Source organism: Ipomoea nil, unplaced genomic scaffold, assembly GCF_001879475.1.
Source record: "Ipomoea nil cultivar Tokyo-kokei standard unplaced genomic scaffold, Asagao_1.1 scaffold0684, whole genome shotgun sequence".
Taxonomy (NCBI): Eukaryota; Viridiplantae; Streptophyta; class Magnoliopsida; order Solanales; family Convolvulaceae; genus Ipomoea; species Ipomoea nil.
Genome location: NW_017617112.1, coordinates 701,963 through 723,958, shown reverse-complemented (window position 1 = coordinate 723,958; position 21,996 = coordinate 701,963). Strand labels below are relative to the sequence as shown.

Here is a 21,996-nt window from a genome sequence, read left to right as displayed (position 1 = left end):
AATACCAACTCAGCTACCACGTAAGCAGGTAATCTGCTATCAAGTGAAATTGCATACATTTGAAGTGTTCAGTGGCCTAATTGCACTTTTTTTTCGTTCAGTGGCTTAATTGCACTTTTTTTTCGTTCAGTGACCCAATTGCATTTTCAAGTTACGTTCAGTGGTCAATTTGAACCTTATTCCTGGTATCTAATCTATATGAGAACTCTTTTCCTTTGACTATTCTTTTATTTATTTATTAACTATATATTTATATTTCAATTTCTTATATGTAACATAATATGTTTCTTTATTAACTATTATTTATATTTCAATTTCTTAAATGTAACATTATATGGTACATGAGACCAAAAAGACGAAATGATAAGAAAAAATGTATATGCAAAAATTGTATATATAAAAGGCTCAAGACGAAATGATAAGAAAAAGTGTATATGCAAAAATTGTATATATAGAAGACTCTTGCAATTGGGTCGATGTGATTACAGGTTGGATGTCTAATTGTCCCTTCAAACACACCCTTAAATGAAAGAAATTATGAAAGGTTTGGCCTCCGAAGATCTTTTAAATGATATACATTAATTTTTTTTTCAAAATTACTTTAGTGTAATATATATATATATATATATATATATATATATATATATATATATATATATATAAACATTAAGCTTTGTTTTATGAGCATATAAAAGAACCTACAAAGTAAATTAAAAATTAAAAATAGATATACGGGAAAATGACACTTTTTTCCCCTAAGTTATATACTTATAGCACTTTTTCCCCCTCAATTATTTATGTAAGCACATTAGCCCCTTCAATTATTTTAAAAGTGGTGGTTTTTTCCCCAAATATATTAAATTGACATTTCTACCCTTAAAGTAAGCATTTTATTTATTTTATTTCTCCAACAAATTATTGCGTATATGTAGCGATTACCACGGTTCGGTTCGAACTGAACCAGACACTATAGCAATCGAATTAAAAATTTTCAGTTATGATTCAGATCTAGAACCCAATATTTTGATTTCAATTTATTAAATTTAAGAATTAAAAAAAAAAAAAAAAACTAGATCATGAACCGTGAACCGACAGTTCCAGATCCAGTCGCGATTTTGAACCGTCTTTATTTTAAAATTTTATTTTTTATTTTAAAATAGTCTAAATTCAACAATAAATGTATTTTATTTTTTCAGTTCGGAATATGAACCGGTCATTCCGGTTCGCGATTTTAATAAACTCTAAATATCGCGTTTTGATTATAAATTGTAATTGGAATATTTTGGTTTGGTTGATATAGTATCTGTTTGGTTTGAACCAAATTATAGTAATAATTTGTTGGAGAATAAAAATAAATGAAATATTTATTTTAAGGGTAAATATGTCCATTTAACATTTCAGGGGGAAAAAGAGCCACTTAAATAATTGAGGGGGAAAAAGTGCTATAAATATATAACTTAGGGAGAAAAAGTGTCATTTTCACTAGATATAATATACCAACAATTAAATTTTTTTAACATATATAGTGTAATGTTTATGTAATTATGTACATTAAGTTTTATTTTTATAAATATATAAAAAGAATATTATATACCTATCACAAAATAGAAATATATATGGAATATCTGCAATTTTAATGTTTATATACATTAATATTTAAATTTATTAAGATATAAAGCATATAAACATAGTACATAATAAATGTAAATATGCACAATGCACTAGTTGATGTCATTAATGACTTTTTTTTTATATAAAATAACGTATTTTGTTCACAAAATAATTTGTAGCCGAACTCTCATTTTCAATGAGTTCAAAGGTGCATGCATTGTTATAATTATACTAGTTCTACTAGTCTAATAATACGACAACAATCAAAATAGTGAAAGCCAGCCTTCTATTCTACATGATGTTGAGGAAAACTCCCCCTGGGGGGAAGAGGCAAATAAAATTGGAGGAAAATAAAATAAAATATTGCAGAGATTCATCCATCCATCAAATGAATCTCAAAACAATGAAACACAAAAGGGAGAATCCACTCAGGATTTAGACCAACTGGGGGCAGGCAGTAGAAGATGATGACCAGACAGACAGAAGGCAAACATGAGGGTGTCTCTAAATGAACCCCTTCACAAGAACTTGGTTACAGCTAATCAAAAATTTTATCTCCTTGGTATGCTGTATTTTATAAGACCTTGAAATTATGGATTATTAATTAATGGGTGGCAGGGTTAGCACCAGAAAATCCCTGTGTACCTGGAGACATGGGGGACATTGCAGATTCAGGAGCAGCAGCAGCCTCAACACCTGATTTCTGCTCTGCCGTATCAGCAGCTCCTCCTGCAAATCCACTTCCTTGCGGAGGAGGATGTACAGCCACCGATTGCCTCCCTAGCTCAGGAGCAACCTCAGCACCAGGCACCTCCATTTGATCAAATTTACTTACGCGAGGCCTCCTACGGTATCTATCATAGCTGCGGCTGCGACTCCTGCTCCTGCTGACACTGCGGCTCCGTCTTGGACTATAACTGCGGCTCCAGCTCCTGCTTCTACTACGACTCCTGCTGTAACTCCTGCTTCGGCTGCGGCTCCTACTTGTGCTTCGACTTCTACTTCGGCTACGACCCCATGTTCTCACCCTCTCAGGACTCGGGCTGTGGCCTCTGCCCCTACTCATATTAGAGGTGTCCCTTCTATTATCAAAGCGCCCTGCCCCACGGCCTCTGCCACGTCCCCTCGAATCTAAGTTGTTGAACCTATCACGTGGACCCCGGTCATTCCTATCCCAACCTGTATGACCCCCAGGAGCAACTCGTCCACCGCGCCCACCAAAATGGCCATCCCTCATCCCCCCACGACCACCACCAAAATTGCCATCTCTTCCACCGCGGCCCATAAAACCACCATCCCTTCCACCAACACCTCCAAAGCCACCATCCCTTGCTGCACCACGCCCACCAAAACCACCATCCCTCATCCCTCTTCCCCCAAAACCACCATCCCTCATTCCACCTCGACCACCTGAATCCCAACGTGTACGAACTCCATTATCCATACCTGAATCAGAACGGTTCATCTCAGCTCGATCCTTGCCAAAGTTGGGGCCATTGCGTCGAGCCATATCTCTGATTTGTTGAGGCACTTGCTGGTTGGCACCCTCCAGAACTTTAACAAGATCAGCTGCATATTTCCAGTCTTGATCAGAGAAAAAAGTATAAGAAACACCTGTTGCACCTGCCCTCCCAGTTCTCCCAATCCGGTGAACATAATCTTCAATCCCAGTTGGAAAATCATAGTTTATTACAACCCTGCAACAAGTAGACACAAATATATTATTGGTTAAGTGAAAATAGAGAATCAGAGAAAAAAACAAAGGTATTATGGACACAGTTTTGCACCAAAGTAATGATTCAGGGAAAAATTACAGGTCACCACTTACAGTGGCATCCAGTCAAAAGTAAAAATGCCTCACCTTACATCCCGTATGTCAAGCCCCCTTGCAGCAACATCAGTTGCAACTAAAATTGGGGACCTTCCACTTCTAAATTGATTGAGAGCCCAGTCCCTCTCAACCTGAGACTTATCTCCATGGATAGCAGCAGCACCAAAGCTACGTCCAATACTTCGTGCAAGCTGGTCACACAGTCTTTTTGTGGAGCAGAATATAATAACTTTAGAGCCTCGTTCTTGGGATCGAAGAATCTGTTCGAGGCGTCTCTGCTTCTCCATTTGTGGGACTAGTTCAACATACTGCACCACAAGTCATTCCCATTATGCAATAGCTGTAGTTAAGTTAGTTACCTCTACTTCAATATATACTAAGGGCAGAGCATACAGAGGATTGAACTTCAATACAGTTCTTCGAACTTTTTTGTTTACTACTACTACTACTACTACTACTATTACTATTATATTATTATTTATTTTGGTGGGGGGGTAACAACAGTATCTCAATTACCAGAATCAAGAATTATTTATTAAATTATAATAATAGTCCATATTTCAATTCCTAGATTCTAAGTTGTTTGGATTACCTGCGTGATGGACTTGTTGGCTTCAAGCTCATTGACACTGCCGATGTTCACTTGGACAGGATTTCTAAGAAGATCACTAGCTATCATTCTAACCTCCTTAGGCCAGGTTGCTGTGTACATAAGAGTTTGTCTGTTGGAAGGTATTACATTCACAATCTTACGAATCTGAGGCTCAAAACCCATGTCAAGCATTCGATCAGCCTCATCAAGCACAAGAAGAGAAACTTGTCGAAAATCAATCCTCTTCATATCAAGGATGTCATTGAGCCGACCTGGAGTTGCCACAACAATGTCTGCTCCTCGCTCCAGCTCTTTTAACTGTGGACCCTTAGGCGCACCGCCATACAAGCACTGAAACAAAGAGATGAATCTATAGTTCATTCCACAATAATGAGAGTACATACTGACTAATCAATTGTCAACTTACTGTGCAAGAAACCCTTGATGATCGTCCAAATTTTAGTGCTTCATCCTGTATTTGTGTTGCAAGCTCACGCGTTGGAGCTAAGACTAATACAGTTGGCCCATTCTGGGGATTATTGCGCCGTCGGGAAAGCTGGATAAATGCAGGCATAAGATAACCCAGCGTTTTGCCAGATCCTGTCTTGGCAATCGCTACAATATCCCGATTTTGTAGTGCAATGGGCCATGTTTGTGCTTGAATTGGTGTAGGAGCTGTGAATCCAGCAAAATGAATCTGCAGGAAAATTAGAAGCATAATTAATATCAACAAAACCAACTGGGGAGAGCATTCAAGCACATATAAGGATATCGTTAGAATTACTATAAGCCTGAGATAGGGAAATGGATCTGAACTTTGAGAATGAATAAATAGCTGACTAAACTGAAAATTGGAAAAGGATCCTAAAAGAAACTTGAAGGAATGCAGTTGCTTACAGAAGCAACTCAAGGCAACAAAAGAGAGCAATAAAAACAGAAGAGGCAGAGCCAATAAGCTAGAAATCCCAGTCACAAATATTGTAATTTGGATGAAGGGCCAACCACCCTTCAAGAAGCTACAGCAAGAGGCTCCAATTATCCATTTTGCAGCCTCAAAAACTCAATATACTGGTTGTGGAAGTATGAGCATATCATAGCACTACAGCGTACGACATGTGCTCCTCCTCCGGAGCAGATATCGCACCTGCGACAAGCGAGAACTGTTAAGCTTGAAGCATGTCTAAAATATAAAAATATTACACAGATTTCAAAAACAATTGAAGTACCACTTCAGTACAGAAGGTCAAGCTATGAGCATAGTACTTACATCTCTAAGTATTTCTGGAGGAAAGCCTGTAGCTTCAAATGTAATGAATGGATCCGGAACATTATCTCCCTAGACAATGGAATTTTATTTCAGTTAAAATCAATCTCAGACTGTCAAAATAAACCAAATCCAAAAGAAACAGAAGAAATGCATACAGCAGCAGATGAAAGCAAAGAAATTTAAGCACAATAAACACTATCAGTAACAACTTGAAAAATTAAATAATAAACATTCAAATAGGTGTCAAGATCATGAATTTCTTACAATGTTGAAGGAATGAATGGCATTAAAATATACAAACCATTGTCGAGACTTCATGTTTTTGACGATAATCCTCAGCATCTGAAGGTCCCATAACTGCTGCAGGAGGCCGCATTTGGGCATGATTTGGAAATTGGGGGCCACCTGTTGCTTGACCATAAGTATTATGCAAAGGTGGACCTCCAGCATTACTAAATCCACCAGGAAAACCATGTGCCGGATTCTGAACGGTTATATCCCCCATCCTCATCTCCTAATAAGAATATGCAACAAATAAATTTCGCCCATCTTTTAGTTTTCATTACAGAAACATAATACGAAAGACATGCAAAAGTTTGCAGCTAAAGAAATCCAATTACAAGTAAACTAGTAAATCTACAATAAAAGAATTGATCAAACACACACACAAGCAAAGAAAAAATAAATAAATAAATTACTGAACTTAATGTGGAACATGAGGACAAAGGTTCATAACTCAGAGGTGTGAATTCCACTGAAGTTTAAACAGAAACTCACATGCTGAGATCTTGCATGGGGTATGGCTGCAAGTGTGGGATGTGAAGCCTGAGGAGGCATAGCATGGCCATCCTTACTAGTATTATCAAAATATTTATTTCCTACTCTTCCATGTGAGTTTTCTTCATAGCTCGTCTTTGATCCAAGTGGTGGCACATTTAACTGCTGACCATGAGATGACCCTGGACCCATCTGACTTTGGAACCGGGAAGAATGTTGGTGGTGAACTGAATCTGTCCCACTGTGCTGCCACTGTACTTGAGATGTCGGCTGCTGCATATTGACTGAAGAACCGCTATATTGCATTGTTTGAGAGGGTTGGACAGCCATTTGAGGCCCAAGGGAGGGATTGGCTCCAAGAGTTGGGGTCTGTCCAGATGCTGAGCCAGGTAACTGAAAGGGCAATGGTGAAAACCCAATTTGTTTGCCTTGGGGGAAATCTACATCCTCCCTCTGACGGAACTCCATATTATGCTCTTGCTGATGGGGAAAATGTTGTCCTTGCATGATATGAGGTTTTTGCTGCTCTGGAACATTTTGGCCTTGGGAATTCATGTTCTGAGGATACAAACCATGTGAAGTCTGGTGCTGAGTAAATTGAAAATCTGGGGGTTTCCCTGTCTGCGCTCCCTGAAATGGCTGCACTTGCTGGACCTGTGGCTGTGGAATGTGCTGCATTGTTGGTTGAGAAATCTGTGGCCCTGGTTGTGTAGCCATTTGGTGACTTTGCTGTTGAATTCCATGGGGCCTATGTTGAGGTACATGGTGTAGTTGCTGTTGCATGGTAGGGCTCACAAGTGATCCCTGTTGCTGTCCAGTCGGAACTTGTGAAGGACCCTGCTGTGTTACTTGTGAATGCTGCTGCAATAGTGGTGCCATGTGCTGCCCTTGTTGCATGTGAAGACTTTGCTGGCCTTGAACATCACTTGATTGCACAGCACTAGCCCCTGGTATGGGAGCAAGTTTAGGAGTAGTAGACGCAGGAGGTGGGCCAGGTGGCAGTGGAGGAGGCAAGGCTGATGGCTTTTCATATTGTGTAACATTAGTTTCAGGATTCCAGTAGTACAATAATCCAGTAGTACCATCAATTAATCCCTTCCAAGGTTGAGGCAAAGTTGGATCATCAGGTGCATAGCGTGGTCCAAGTGAAGATGTTGCTGCCTCAGCCGTAGCCATGCTGAAAAGCTACCTAAAGAAGCAGAGAAACGCATTATAAATGATGAATTTGAGCATAAGTACTCATAAATACATGAAAAACTAATAATAATAACAACAATATCCTATCTAAACATCATAGCAGATGGCACAAATATAATTAAGAATCAGATAGTACTTTCTTTTCCAGAAGTAACTGCATACTCAAAACTACATAAGATTACACAAAAAGAAGTAACTAAGAATTAGATGGCACTTTCTGTCATTCACTCTTTCCCAGATTAAACTACATGCTCGAAATTAACTTTTTTTAATAAAAACTACGGTGTTTAACTAACAACTTAGGGTCTTAATCCTTCTAACATTATCAACTTCACAAATAAACAATGAATGTAACATAACGGAGTACATATACATCAAGATACCCTAAAAATCAAAACATTAAAAAAAAAAAAAAAAATTAATCTCAGAAACAAAAGCAATTCCAATTTAACCTATAATTCGCAGTGTCAATGCCAATAAAATACTCAAAACGTCATTGAAAATTCGCACAATAACAGAGCAACAATTTAATTTATCGGTGACGCGAAATCACGGCGTTGATGGGATACATATGTACGAAGAGAGAGGAAGGAGAGAATTAGCTAACCAAAATTAGGGTTTGAGTCGATACAAAGCTTGGCAAGGTGGCAGCCGCCCGCGAACTCAGCACAACCTAGCAGGTGGGCAGTGCGATTTTGTATGAATTGGGGATTTGTGCTCTCTTAATACGGAAAGAAATCAAAGTTGAAGATAACACGCTGTCGTTTTGTTCGGGCGTACTTCTCTTCGCTTTCCTGTTGCCGATCTGCTTCAAAACCATAAATAGGATTTTTATTTTTTTTTAAATAATGTATAAAATAAATTTATGTTTTAGTTGGTCTAAGAATTTTAGGGCAACTAACCGTCCACACAGTTTTGTGGATCATGGTTTAAAAGGATGTCATTTTTTATGTTACAAAAAAAAAAAAAAAAAAAATTGTTGTTCTACCCGCGTGTTAGAATAATAAATATTTTAGGGTAAAATAATGTATTTTATGAGTTAGAATAAATAAATAATGTATTTTATGTGTTTTGAACCGTGGTCTACATGATCCACGCAATAATAATTGGAATTTTAGTCACCCGGGAAAAAAAAAAAAATCTTACATATTTCGAGGGTGTTTGTTAAGCATGAAAGATTGAACTTTCCAAAAAAATTTAAATGTAAGAAAATTATTCACACGTTTGGTGCAATCTTTAACTTAGGACAGTTCGCTTCAATAGAAATCACATTCCATGATATCAATAAAAGTAAATCCCACATATGGGAGGTAAGATTCTTTTTTCTTGGGTAAACTAAGAATCTACCAAATTTATTTAATTTTGTATTTTATCATTTTTTATGCCAGGTTAAAAGTCTATTATAAATATAAAAATTTGTTTCTCCCACCATTGCACAATGTTTATATATAACTTGATTAACTTGATTTTAATTTTTGGGTACTTAATTAACTTTGATGGCTTGGTGATCTTTTTATACATATGTATTGCTTTGTATTTTGAATATTCTTATTGTAGACGGTAATTTTTTGACATATGGTTTATTAATGTATTTTGACCACTGGAGAAGGTCATCGGTTTTTTTTTCAAATTAAACATTCGCCGGAATTTTTTAGTCACCGGAATTATCATTGGTATTGTTGTCGGAACCCTAATGACTGGTTATTCCATGTAGATAACCGGATATTGATTTAGATGCACAAAAATGTCAAGTTTGAGTGTTTAATTGCACTTTATTTTAAGTTCAGAGATCTAATTACACTTTCAATTAAAGTTTAAGGACATATTTGATTATTTTCCCTTAACTTGTCTTGTAAACTTATTCTAATCAAACATATTCCTTGGAACATTTTCGCAAAAATTTAATTGATGGGAAAGTACCATATGACCCCATATGTGAATTTACTTTCTTTGAGATCACGTAATTGTATTACGATTACCTGGACTTTCCTAAGTCAAATATTACACTAAACATGAAAACAATTTTCCTACCTTTTATTTCTCAGGAAAGTGAATTTCATAGCTACCAAACCTCATATCTAAATAATAAAAACATAATAAGTGTGAATGAAAGTTATACATCTGATTTATGTCCATTTTTTCCGTTAAGTTTTTTTATACATTATGCTATAAAGGTTGTACATTAAAATATTTTGGACAAACATACACCTACCGTTATAATTTTCGTTATCTTTTCCACTATTGTTACCATGCACATGCATCCACCATATATTTTCTTATCTTCTTCATTAATAATAATATATATACACATTAAATATTTGAGTTATATGTTAATTATTACATAAATATAAATATCAAATTTATAAAAATGATTTACATTATTATTATTATTATTATTATTTAAAATAATTTAAATATCTAAAATCTAAATATATTTAAAATTTTAATATAATGTATTAATATTGGGCACCTATTTTTTGAGCATCGCGCATAAAAAATACTAGTAATAGAATAAAAAAAAATGACGAATAGATAGTGATCTAATAAAAATAGGAACAACATGTCTCATAATGTCGTTGGTTGGTTCATTGAATATGTTAGGATTTGTGGGAGATGGTTAATCCATAATGGTGATTTAATTTATATTGACATGTTAGTGACCGTCACCAAGGGTGTTTTAATTTATATTGACAAGTTAGTGACAGTTATCAAGTGAGAAGTATTTAGGATCCTCTTTGAGATTTATCCTAGTCACTTCTAATTTCCATAACTTAAACCCACAATTAACACATGTATTGGCGATTAAGCAGTAGTGCAGTACCCTAGTCTAATCATACAAGTGGTTAGTACATACTACTGCATATATTTCTAGCAGTTTGTAGCAACCTAGTTTAGCCATCCCAGTGGCTAGTTAAGACTTTCCAAACCCAGATATAGTTGCATACTTACTTGACAGTACAGACTGTCTTGTATTTACTGACATTTTCGGTAACCTAGCCTAGGATTGTAAATGAGCTGAGCCGCTCGGTCAAAGCTCGGCTCGAGCCGGCTCGTTAGATAATTGAGTCGAGCTCGAACCTAAATATTTTAGGCTCGAGACTCGTCAAGCCGCTTGCAAGCCTATATATATATATATATATATATATATATATATATATTATATATATATATATATATATATATATATATATATATATATATATATATATATAATTACATTCAAATAAAAACACCCCTTAAAATAAAAACGTGTGGACTATTTTTAATCGTTTGATTTGGGTGTTGGACGGTTTGGATCATCCAATCTGTAGTGTGCGGTTTTAACAATATTTTATATTTGCTGTTTTTATTATTAGTGCGGGGGTAATTTAGTATTTTTCTTCACATTAACCTAGGCAGTCCGGTTTTTACTCCCACGTGCACGTACCTGTTGAAACATGAGCGGGCTTCTCTCTCTCTCTCTCTCCGTGGCTCGTGCTTGAAGATTTCTCTCTACCGACGTCATTCTTTTTTTGCATCGCGTGACCTCTATTCTCCGTTGTCTTTGTCCACAAGCAAGCCGAATGGTTGTGAGTGGGGACCGCATTAGAGGTAAGCGGCGGGGATCACATAATCGCCGTATCGGAAGAAGTAATTTTTTATTCCCCATTCATTTTTTCGCCATTGTTTGTCGTTCTTGTTGTGTTTCGTTTGTGTGTTGTCGTTTTCTTGGTGTGGATATGCATTTGCTCAGTCATATTAGTCGTGTGGGTGTCGTTTGCGGTGGATGGGATCCCGAATTTGGGTTCAATTTTTGTATTTTGTATATGAAATTGTGCTTAGTTTGTGGTTAGGGTTGGTTTTTGGGTGCTTTTTGGTGTCTGTGTTTTCTTCATTTTTTTTTTGATTTTTTTGATTTTTTTTTTTTGGTTTTCAGTATTGGTGGCAGTTTCTTGTTGTGGATATGCAAACAGTCCTGAATCTTTTTCACTTTGCTAGAATGCAATTTAGATACATTTTGTCAGTTGCAGGATGATTAGTAAAATATCATTCTGTTTTCATATTAGTTTAAGAAAAACTATAACCAGAATAATATCAGTATCACTAATTCTTCCAGTTTACCTAATGAGCCTATGAATCACTAAATCAGTAAAAACTCATTTAAGTAGCGACCGAAGATAGAGGGACAGATAAAAGTGTCACTATGTTATGTGTCTAGATTAAAACACTTATCTAACAGCATCCATATAAACTGAGGAACATAAAACAACTTTGTATGATAAATTTAAATAGTCATGTAAACAACCAAATGCTAATAAGGTGCAACTTAAAGATGTACATAACCAGCTTTTTTTTTTCTTTTTTCTTTTTGCTGTTTAGTTGGAAAATGGAGTGTGCTTAGGGGCAGATTCGGTATGTGCATCAATTATATCATAGTAGTTTGTGCACACTGTCACAGTAATCCGTGCACACTCCTGCATGCCGGCTAAGCGCTAGTGACCTTTGTTGTCTATTATTTTATTGTTTTGATGGCTGTGTGGGTTATTAGTTCTAGAAGATGGTTTCTGTTGTTTTTGTAGGAGTTTGGTACTAAATTTGTTAAGAATGTTGTTGGGGTGAGGTGGGGGTGGGGGCCTTCGACTGCTGAGGTTGTGGGTACTGACGCGGTTATTAACCCTCAGTCTGTGTCTCCAGAGTTTGCCACTCCTTCGGAGGTTTGCTTCCTTCTGACGAGGGCACAATATGTGATATTGGTTAACGCCTTGAAGGGTTTGAGCTTTCAACGGAAAATTGATATTCGGGAGCTTGAGATTGGGGCTTTGTTGGATTTCAAGGTCGGGGCTTGATATTCCTCCGCGCCTTCTGCGATGGCTGCTCTATAATTTTGATGCACCCATGTGCTCATTTTTTTCAACGTAGGGGTGCACCCACCTAATCACACGAGATTCCAAGAGATTTATTTATGCACAATTTATTGTCTGTTTAGTAGTAACAATTTTATGATCTTAAAATATCTGTGTTTATTAAATTCTCTGAGTGCACGCACTTATATTACCATGTGCACAAGCTTGCACAAATGAATAAATCTCAATCATGGCTAATAATTAAATAAATTTCAATCATGGCTAATAACTAAATAAATTTCACATGCATAAATCTCAAGTCGGAACGTGTGCACATTCGCGTGACATTGTGTGCATGCAAAACCAAACAATTCTCATAGAAACTCCCAGTTCAGCATTAGCTCATTGGCTTAGTAATTACGTACATGTGTGCATATTGGCGTCAAACTGTATGCACGCATGTATAAAAACATTGCACACAACGATAATAACTAAATTAATTTCACATAAATGACTAGTGCGCTATTAGCTTTTACACTTAGTGAATAGATACATGTGTGCACGTTTGTGTTAAATTATGTGCATGTTCAACTTAATAAATTACACCCATGTATAATAACTAAATAAATTTCAAAGAAGTCAATAGTTCACTATTACCGTGTAGGCTTAGTAAAAAATACATGTGTGCACATTAACGTTAAACAGTTTGCATGCACAACTAACTAAATAAATCTTAGTCGTGGCTAATAACTAAATAAATTTTACATGCATAAATCTCAAGCTGGAACGTGTGCACATTCGCGTTACACTGCGTGCATGCAAAACCAAACAATTCTCATAGAAACTCCCAGTTCAGCATTAGCTCATTGGCTTAGTAACTATATACATATGTGCACATTGGCGTCAAACTGTGTGCACATTGGCGTCAAACTGTGCGCACGCATGTCTAAAAACATTACACACAAGGATAATAACTAAATTAATTTCATATAAATGACTAGTGCTTTATTAGCTTTTACACTTAGTGAATAAATACACGTGTGCACGTTGGCGTTAAACTATGTGCATGTTCAACTTAATAAATTACACCCAAAATATGCCCGGTAGAAGTCGAGTTCGTCTTCTAGTGTTGCAAATTGTTACCCAACATATGGTGTGCTTTCGATTTTGCAAGTAGGTAACCACTGTTTTGTTCCATCTGGTAATACGACCATGTCGCAATTCGTTATTCGTCCTCCATTATGCTCTTCGCTTATAACTCAACATTGTAATTGCGTTAATATAAGTTGCCTTATTCATTTATGGCAGCACAGTTAGAATTGGACACACATTAGAGCACAAAATATCCAATGCACACGTGTTCTTCCACATTTACATAGTTTCATCTATGCTCGCATATGTGCACATGCGCCTAATGGTGTGTGCACACAAACCCAAATAACGTCACCCCTAACTTCCCCACAATCGTATCCTCACCATACATGCTAATTCTACAAATTTCTATTCACCATATTCATAACTCTCTATTACGAGTATAGACCGAGACAAATATTTACTACTTTTGACCCCAAACAAATTATACACACGTATTGCATTGTGTTCATATAAGTTGCATTATTCGTTTCTGGCAGCACAGCTAGAATTGGACACACTATAGAGCACAAAATAGCCAATGCGCACATGTTCTTCCACATTTACATAGTTTGCAGCTATGTTCGCATGTGTGCACATGCGCCTAATGGTGTGTGCACATAAACCCAAATAACGCCGCCCCTAACTTCCCAACAATTATATCCTCTCCATACCTGCTAATTCTGCAGATTTCTATTCAACATATTCATAACCCTCTATTACGAGTACGTACCGAGACAAATATTCACTACTTTAGACCCCAAACAAATTATACACACATATTGCATTATGTTCATTAGCACTCAAACAACATACAATAATACTGTTCAGTTTTTGTCCTAATTACCTGGGCGTGCACCGTCCATGGAGTCTTGGTTGACATCGTAATTTATTGGTTGTTCGCCATCCATGGAGTCTGTGGCCATCGTAATTTCTTTGTGAGCACGCTGGTAACAGTTCTCCAAAAAATCGATCGTGAAAGGGATTGCGTTGCCAGGGATGTAGTCAAGTCCTACCATACTTAAACCTCCTTAATTTTAGCTGATTATACAAATTAAATATATTTCTTATTTACGTTGAAAATGCATTACCATTATTGCCCTGGTTTACATTAAAATCATAACATGCGTGTAGTTACTAAGCGTACATCTAATCCATCCATCTAAACACATCCTATGGCTAGATTTTGTCCTCATGTTTGTATTTTAAGGGGGTTTGCATGTGAATGCAACCCATATATATATATATATATATATATATATATATATATATATATATATATATATATATATATATATATATATATATATATATATATATAGAAGAGCGCTCATATGTGGTCATGTCATTAGGTGTGGTCGTGTGGTCGTATCTGTGTCGTTGAATCAGTTTAATCTAACGGCAGTGGTAATTCTGAAAATTTTCGCGCATTTTTGTAAGTGGGGGTGTTATGTTAATTACAGTGGCCATTTATAGCGGGCGGGTTCTAGAATACACCAACAGTGTTGACAACATACACCAATAGTGTAATAAAACACACCACAGTGAAACACACCAATAGTGTATTCCCGTGTTATGGTAATTACAATGGCCATTTATAGCGGCCGGGTTCTAGAATACACCAACAGTGTTGACAATATGCACCAATAGTGTAATAAAACACACAACAATGTGATTTTTCCTATTCCGGTGTTTTATGACGAGTTTACTCTTGCAAGTCGCTGGGTAGGAGAATGTGCGCGAAAATACTGAAAAAATCTTGATTAATATGATTCATTGGATATAATCTAATGGCCTATAATTGACCATATGACCACACCTAACAACATGGCCACATGTGATCACCCCTATATATATATATATATATATATATATATATATATATATATATATATATATATATATATATATATATATATAAACTACCCAGGAGAGAACTGAGAACGATCTCACACGCGCCACGTGTCCAGATCTAAGTGCACCTGACGTTATAATTAGGTGCACCTAGGTGCATGAATGTTTGCGAGTGGTTTTCACGGGTACTAACGATTAGAAGGATTAATTCGTTCAATTGGAAACCGTAAAGGAAGATACAATAGTATATCAGAACTAACCTGTAACTACTCCTAACATATAGGAAATACTAAGCCAATACTGTTACAATTAAATAACATAACATAAGACTAATAATAATAATACTAACACACCCCCTCAAGCACAAGGGTGAGGAACAACATTGAGCTTGTCCCGTAGAGTAGTAAAACGAGGTGACGGCAGCGGTTTGGTGAAGATATCGGCAAGCTGATCAGCAGTAGACACATAATTGACCAGAAAATCCCCACTGGCGACTTTATCCCGAACAAAGTGGTAGTCGATTTCCACATGCTTCGTGCGTGCATGGAAAACTGGATTCGCGCATAGATAAGTAGCACCTAGATTATCACACCATAGCGTGGCCGGCTCCCCAGAGTGCAACCCCAACTCCCGGAGTAAAGATACTACCCACGTTACTTCAGCGGATACGTCAGCTAATGCTTTGTACTCTGCTTCAGTGGACGAACGCGCAACGGTACGCTGTTTCTTGGATAACCAAGAGATAAGATTAGTCCCGAGATAAACAGCGAAACCACTCGTGCTCTTGCGATCAACAGGACACCCAGCCCAATCTGAATCTGAATATGCATGAATCACAGTGGAGGATGATGGTGAAAGACGCAACCCGTAGTCAAGTGTGCCCTTGATGTACCGCAGGACCCTTTTAACAAGACCCCAGTGTTCTGTAGTTGGCGAGTGCATGAACTGGCATAGTCGATTGACCGCGTATGCCAGATCAGGCCGAGTAATAGTTAAATACTGCAGTGCCCCAACTATACGGCGATATTGAGTAGGATTGTCGTGTAACTCATCTGCTGATATAATTGTCTTTGTGATAGCAGCCGGTGTAGTTAGTGGCTTACAGTCAGCCATCCCAGACCGCCCAAGTAGATCAGTCATATACCGGCATTGTGATAATAGAATACCCTTCTGAGTAGGAACTGTTTCTATACCCAAGAAAAACCGTGGACTGCCGAGATCACGAATTTTAAAAGCAGAAGCCAGACGCTGTAATAAAGTGGTGACTAGAGCCGAGTCGTTTCCCATCATTATAATATCGTCAACATACACAATTAAGAACACTCATGCATCCCCCGACGTGTAGTAGAATAAAGACACATCCGTTTTTGACGAATTAAACCCTGCAGACAACAGAAAATCGTGTAAACGCTTGAACCAGGCCCGCGGTGCTTGTTTCAAGCTGTAGAGAGAACGCTGTAGGTGACACACATGACCAGGATTAGTCGGATCTTCATAGCCTGGTGGTTGTTTCATATAAACGGTCTCAGATAGATGTCCATTAAGGAAGGCATTATGGACATCCAATTGACGTAAGGTCTAGTTATGTGATACAGCTAGAGCAAACAGCATCCGTACCGTAGTCGGCTTAATCACCGGACTGAACGTGTCAAAAAAGTCCTCACCTGCAACCTGATTGAACCCTTTAGCTACAAGGCGTGCCTTGTAGCGCTCTATAGAACCATCAGCCTTCCGCTTTGTGCGGAACACCCACTTACAACCAATGATATTCATATGTGATTCCGGAGCTACTAACTGCCAAGTGTTATTATGCAATAATGCATTAAATTCCTGATCCATAGCCTCGCGCCAATGAGGGTGTCCTACGGCTTGAGAGTAGCAAGTTGGATCAGTGCTGATAGTCAGTGCATGAAACTGTTCATCTGCGCCTTTAGTCATATGACGGAGGCGCATGACGTGATCTCGGCTCTGGGGTTTAGCCCGTGGTTTCCTAGTCCGTGCTGGTGCTGTATGTGTAATAGCCAACCGAGGTGGTTCACTGGCTAGTGGCACGGGTTCCGGTCCTGCAGGAGACTGAGCAGGAGTAGGTGGTGTATAGGCCACCTCCGTAGGCGGTACAATAGGCCCAACTGCCCACGGTAAAGACGGGTGAGTAATGCCTTGTTGAGTTGGCCCTGTTGAAAAAGGAAACACAGTTTCGTCAAAACGCACATGACGACAGATGTAGGTTTTCCCACTCGTCAGATCAATGCACCTGTATCCCCTAAAGGAGGTTGGGTAACCTAGGAAGACACAGGGTGCCGAGCGATATTTAATCTTGTGCCTGTTATATGGGCGTAGATATGGATAGCACCGACACCCGAAGACACGTAAGAAAGTGTATGGGGGTGGAGTTTTAAAGAGACGGGTATATGGTGTATCAAACTGTATAGCTGATGACGGTAGGAAGTTTATCAAGCAAGTAGCTGTTTCAAAGGCGTAGTCCCAGTATTGTTGGGGGACTTTACCTTCGGCGAGTAAAGCTAACCCGGTTTCGACAATATGTCGGTTTCGGCGCTCAACTCGCCCATTCTGTTCATGTGTGTAAGCACACGACTGACGGTGATTTATACCAAGTTGTACGAAAGTGTTATGCAACTTACGGTATTCACCCCCTAAATCGGATTGAATAGATTTGATAGAGCGCGAGAACTGTCGCTCTACCAAGACACGAAAAGACTCAAATATTTTATATATGTCTGATTTTACCCGTAACGGATAAAACCAGCAGAAACGCGAAAAATCATCTACAAACAGTACAAAATAGCGATAACCGTTTGTAGATATTACAGGAGAAGGGCCCCATATATCAGTGTAAAGTAAATCTAATACATTTTCACTGGAATTCGAAACCCTATCTAACTTAAATCTTGAGGACTTCCCAAGATGACATGTCGTGCAAGACTCCAACGACACAGTTTTATTTGTGGTGACCGGGCAATTTTGAAGCACTTTATTCAAGAATTGCTTATGCGGATGACCGAGCCGGCTGTGCCAAACTGCGGGAGAAGTCCGGGAACTGACAAAAGCAACATGTGACCAGGAGACCGGGAGCTTGTACAGACCGCCTGAGGTGGGACCTTTAAGTAGCGTGGCTTTGGTCGTGGAATCCTTCACAAGAAAACAATTATTATGAAATTCAAAATAAACATTGTTTTCTTTTGTGAATTTATGTACAGACAAAAGCGGAACAGACAAAGACGGAACATAAAGAATGTCAGATAAATGCAGAGTTTTAGACTGAGATGGGATAGATGCATGTCCAATTCGCGAGATCGTCAGACTTGCGCCATTCCCAACGCGTAACACGTCAGACCCAACATATTCATCAGAATGGCTCATCATCCCGGGGTTCGGCGTAGCATGAGCCGTAGCCCCCGTATCCGGGAACCACCCATCGCCGGAGGGCGGTACTGCCGCAGACGGAGCCTCGCCCGAGACCGCGACGTGGGCTTGCGGAGGCTGTGTGGTGTAGCATTTGAAGCAGTAAACGGCGGTGTGTCCGTGGCTTCGGCAGATTTGGCACCGAGGACCACCGCGACCACCGCGCCCGCCACCACGCTGCTGTCCATGCCGTCCAGAGCGACCACCGCGACCGGGCTGCTGGTGCTGCGATTGGTGCGACTGCCATCCGCCACCATGAGGTCCAGCACTGCCGCGACCAGCGGCTGTATAAAGGGCAGTGTGCGATGAACCCATATCAGCTGCAGATGGATAGTCATCGACTAAAATGAATTCGTTAGCCTGCAAAAAATCAGAGAGGTGAGCTAACGAGACCGGAGACCCTGTTGCCGTAAGCGAGGTGGCCATGGCCTTGAGTTCCGGCCGCAACCCACGGAACACGTAGAGATTTTGTTCCGTGAGCGACAGAGGACGACCGGCGAGCGCGAGCGATTCTACGAGTAATTCGGCTCGGCCTAAATACTCCGTGGTGGTGGAATTCCCCTGCTAGAGCATTTGGAACTGCCCAAATAAATTGAGACAGCAAGCTTCACTCGAGGAGCCGAGAGCGGCAATTATCGAACTCCACACCTCGGCCAAGGTGGTCCTGCCGACAGCCAAATGGAGAATCTCATCCGCCATTGATGAGATGAGAAGCGAGAGGATGGCCTGATCTTGCTTCTCCCATATTTTGTAAGCCGGATTGGGCACTGCTGCACTGGCCGGCGTGACTGCCGACGTGGATTCGCCGGATTCCGGCGTGATGAAGGCAGGCGGACATTTGATGCTCCCATCAACGTAACCAAGCAGGTCCTGACTGCGGAGAAAGGGGACCAGGTGTGTCCTCCAGAACAAAAAGTTCCGGGTTGTTAATTTCATGGACACATAGTGGTGTGCCCCTGCCAGAGGATTGGAAGCAGCCGGAGATGGTGTACCTGCGGAGACTGTACGCTCAGAAGATTCGGATGCCATGGCCGGAGAGAGAAAAAAAAGGTGAGAGGGGGTAATATGTGGTGGAGAGGATCGATACCAAAGTCTGATACCAGATTAGAAGGATTAATTCGTTCAATTGGAAACCGTAAAGGAAGATACAATAGTATATCAGAACTAACCTGTAACTACTCCTAACATATAGGAAATACTAAGTTAATACTGTTACAATTAAATAACATAACATAAGACTAATAATAATAATACTAACACTAACTACCCGTTGAACTCCTCCGCAAGAACAAAAGCGATGCCAAACAGAGCGAACTCAGATCGATGAATGTTAACAAGACAAAATTACATTGTAGCTGAAAGTATGTGCACTTGTAAACGATTTTACTTGCACTTTTTACTTGCGAAGGTGCACCAACTACTTGCACATATAACACATTTATATGCACCAAAGAACACGTGACGCGCATTGGATGGTTCTCAGTTCTCTCTTGGGCGGCCGTTCACATGAGAGTGTTATATATATATATATATATATATATATATATATATATATATATATATATATATATATATAATTATATATAATTATATATATATATATATATATATATATATATATATATATATATATATATATATATATATATATATATATATACTTAAAAAGTCAAAACCCCAAATCTAAATACATTGAGACGCAGCATTCTCCCCTCACTCAGCAGAGACGATGGCAGCGTCGTAGCAGATTGGACGCACCTCATGCCGCCGCTGCAGTAGAGATTGACCCCGCCTCTCACCGCCGCCGCCGACGTAGCAACCGCACGGCGCTGCCTCCCGCCGTTGCAATAGAGTCTGCTTCCCGATTCTTCTATTAACTCATGACAATGCAACCCAACCATTCTTATCGAGCTCGAGCTCGAGCCAACCCAACCTCAAGCTCGGCTCAGTTCGTTTGTACCCCTAGTTTCATGGAATTAGAATCTCATTCCCCCATTGGTATTTTTATTATGTAGATTTTAAAAAGAAGAAAATAACATTGAGATAAAATTACTCCTCCATATTTTTAACCTAAAATTGATGTTTGACATTTCTCTTAACGGGATGGTAACTCTTGTTAAGGACAATTTGCACTTGAGCAAAAAGTTTGAGGCTATTAAGTTCACGCACATAGCTAGAGAGGAAACAAATGCACGAATTTTTTTGCCAATTTGGGTAAAGGGATGGATTGGGGTACTACCGTCCTCGACCAGGCCCCGGGCGGCATGATTCATCTCCTCTCGGCTGATGCCAACAGAGTGTGGACGGCTAGAGTTAGATAAGGCGCCTTGCGCCTCTGTTACACAAAAAAAAAATAAAAATATTTGACCTCTGTCTTTCGATTGTAGTGTGTCTTTCTCTTTTACCCTTAACACAAAATGTCAATCAATAGGTCAACCTCAATCAAATATGTTTTTATCAAAACTTCCTTATCTATTTTGTTGCTTTGCTTATGTAATTCTATAGTTTATTTACGGCGTGTTATATAAATTTTCAAAAGCAAAATTTGAATTTGGTCATTTAGGATTTATAATAATAATAATAATAATAATAATAATAATAATAATAATAATAATAATAATAATAATAATAATAATAATAATAATGAGTATTTTTTGACTTTGCACAACTTAATCCCTTTCAATTCCTATTTATACCAAATATATTGAAATTTAAATTCACAGTAATTCTATTCCTGCAAACCAAATACTGGAATTTAAATTATCACTTTATTCCCATATTATTCATCCCCATGAAATGACAATTCTTTTCTACCTAATTCTCTCACTCCAACCAAACGCCCCATTAATGACAGATGAAACTCAATTTCATCTTAATTGCAAACTAGAATAATCTAAAAACATAATACTCAAGTTTCAATCAAAGTTATATCCCTAATTTGTGTCCATGTTTTTAATGCTAACCATTTTTTACATTGTACTTTTATAGTTGTACTATATAATTTTTTGGACAAAAATACCTATACTATTATAACTTCCGTTATCCTTTCCATTATTTTTACCATACACATGCATTACATCCACCATATATTTTCTTATATTATTTAATGATAATATTTGTAGACATTATATATTGGATTAATATAATAAATAAATTTGATTACTTTTAATTAGTAATGATTTGTTAACTATTTTTAAAAATATAAATGTTGGGCATATGTTTTTGCACATCGCAGAAAAGACTAGTTTAAAAAAGACACATGAAAATAAAAAGTAGGGAGAAAATAAAAAGAAAAAGAAAAAATAACACTTTTTCTCCCTGAGTTATATACTTATAACACTTTTTCCTTTTGAATTATTTAAGTGGAAGTTTTTCCCCTGAAATGTTAAATGGACACATTTACCCTTAAAATAAATATCCATTTATTTTTCTTCTCCGACAAATAATTACCACGATTTGGTTCAAACCGAACATATACTATAGCAACCAA

The 21,996-nt window shown here is 38.2% G+C and overlaps 3 protein-coding genes across 6 annotated transcripts; all 3 read right to left on the bottom strand.

Annotated features, from left to right (window-relative positions):
• Positions 1-1,731: 1,731 nt before the first annotated feature.
• LOC109175173 (DEAD-box ATP-dependent RNA helicase 46-like) lies at positions 1,732-8,004 on the bottom strand. Of its 4 annotated transcripts, XM_019324430.1 has the most exons (9): positions 7,883-8,003; positions 6,409-7,276; positions 6,079-6,378; positions 5,603-5,815; positions 5,302-5,370; positions 4,462-4,731; positions 4,035-4,385; positions 3,473-3,750; positions 1,732-3,308 (listed from the first exon to the last, which is right to left on the bottom strand). In XM_019324430.1, the coding sequence occupies exons 2-9, from the start codon at positions 7,252-7,254 to the stop codon at positions 2,216-2,218; spliced, it is 3,420 nt and encodes a 1,139-aa protein (XP_019179975.1). In that variant the 5' UTR covers positions 7,255-7,276; positions 7,883-8,003; the 3' UTR covers positions 1,732-2,215. The 4 variants fall into 4 exon arrangements, with proteins under 4 accessions (XP_019179975.1, XP_019179972.1, XP_019179974.1 ...); XM_019324427.1 differs by having other exon boundaries at positions 6,079-7,276; positions 7,883-8,004; XM_019324429.1 differs by having other exon boundaries at positions 6,079-7,263; positions 7,883-8,004.
• A 7,345-nt stretch (positions 8,005-15,349) lies between these two features.
• Positions 15,350-16,370, bottom strand: LOC109175117 (uncharacterized mitochondrial protein AtMg00810-like). Its single transcript, XM_019324367.1, has 2 exons — positions 15,465-16,370; positions 15,350-15,355 (listed from the first exon to the last, which is right to left on the bottom strand). The coding sequence occupies exons 1-2, from the start codon at positions 16,368-16,370 to the stop codon at positions 15,350-15,352; spliced, it is 912 nt and encodes a 303-aa protein (XP_019179912.1).
• A 2,700-nt stretch (positions 16,371-19,070) lies between these two features.
• Positions 19,071-19,535, bottom strand: LOC109175116. Its single transcript, XM_019324366.1, has one exon. The coding sequence runs from the start codon at positions 19,533-19,535 to the stop codon at positions 19,071-19,073; it is 465 nt and encodes a 154-aa protein (XP_019179911.1).
• Between the last annotated feature and the right edge of the window lie 2,461 nt (positions 19,536-21,996).

Excerpts from the sequence above, each read along its gene's own strand:
- LOC109175173 (XM_019324427.1), bottom strand. The coding sequence starts at position 7,254 with ATGGCTACGGCTGAGGCAGCAACATCTTCACTTGGACCACGCTATGCA. Across the intron at positions 4,386-4,461 it reads CATCAAGGGTTTCTTGCACA|TGCTTGTATGGCGGTGCGCC; the intron begins GTAAGTTGACAA and ends TCTTTGTTTCAG. Across the intron at positions 3,751-4,034 it reads CCAACAAGTCCATCACGCAG|TATGTTGAACTAGTCCCACA; the intron begins GTAATCCAAACA and ends CTTGTGGTGCAG.
- LOC109175117 (XM_019324367.1), bottom strand. The coding sequence starts at position 16,370 with ATGGGAAACGACTCGGCTCTAGTCACCACTTTATTACAGCGTCTGGCT.
- LOC109175116 (XM_019324366.1), bottom strand. The coding sequence starts at position 19,535 with ATGGCATCCGAATCTTCTGAGCGTACAGTCTCCGCAGGTACACCATCT.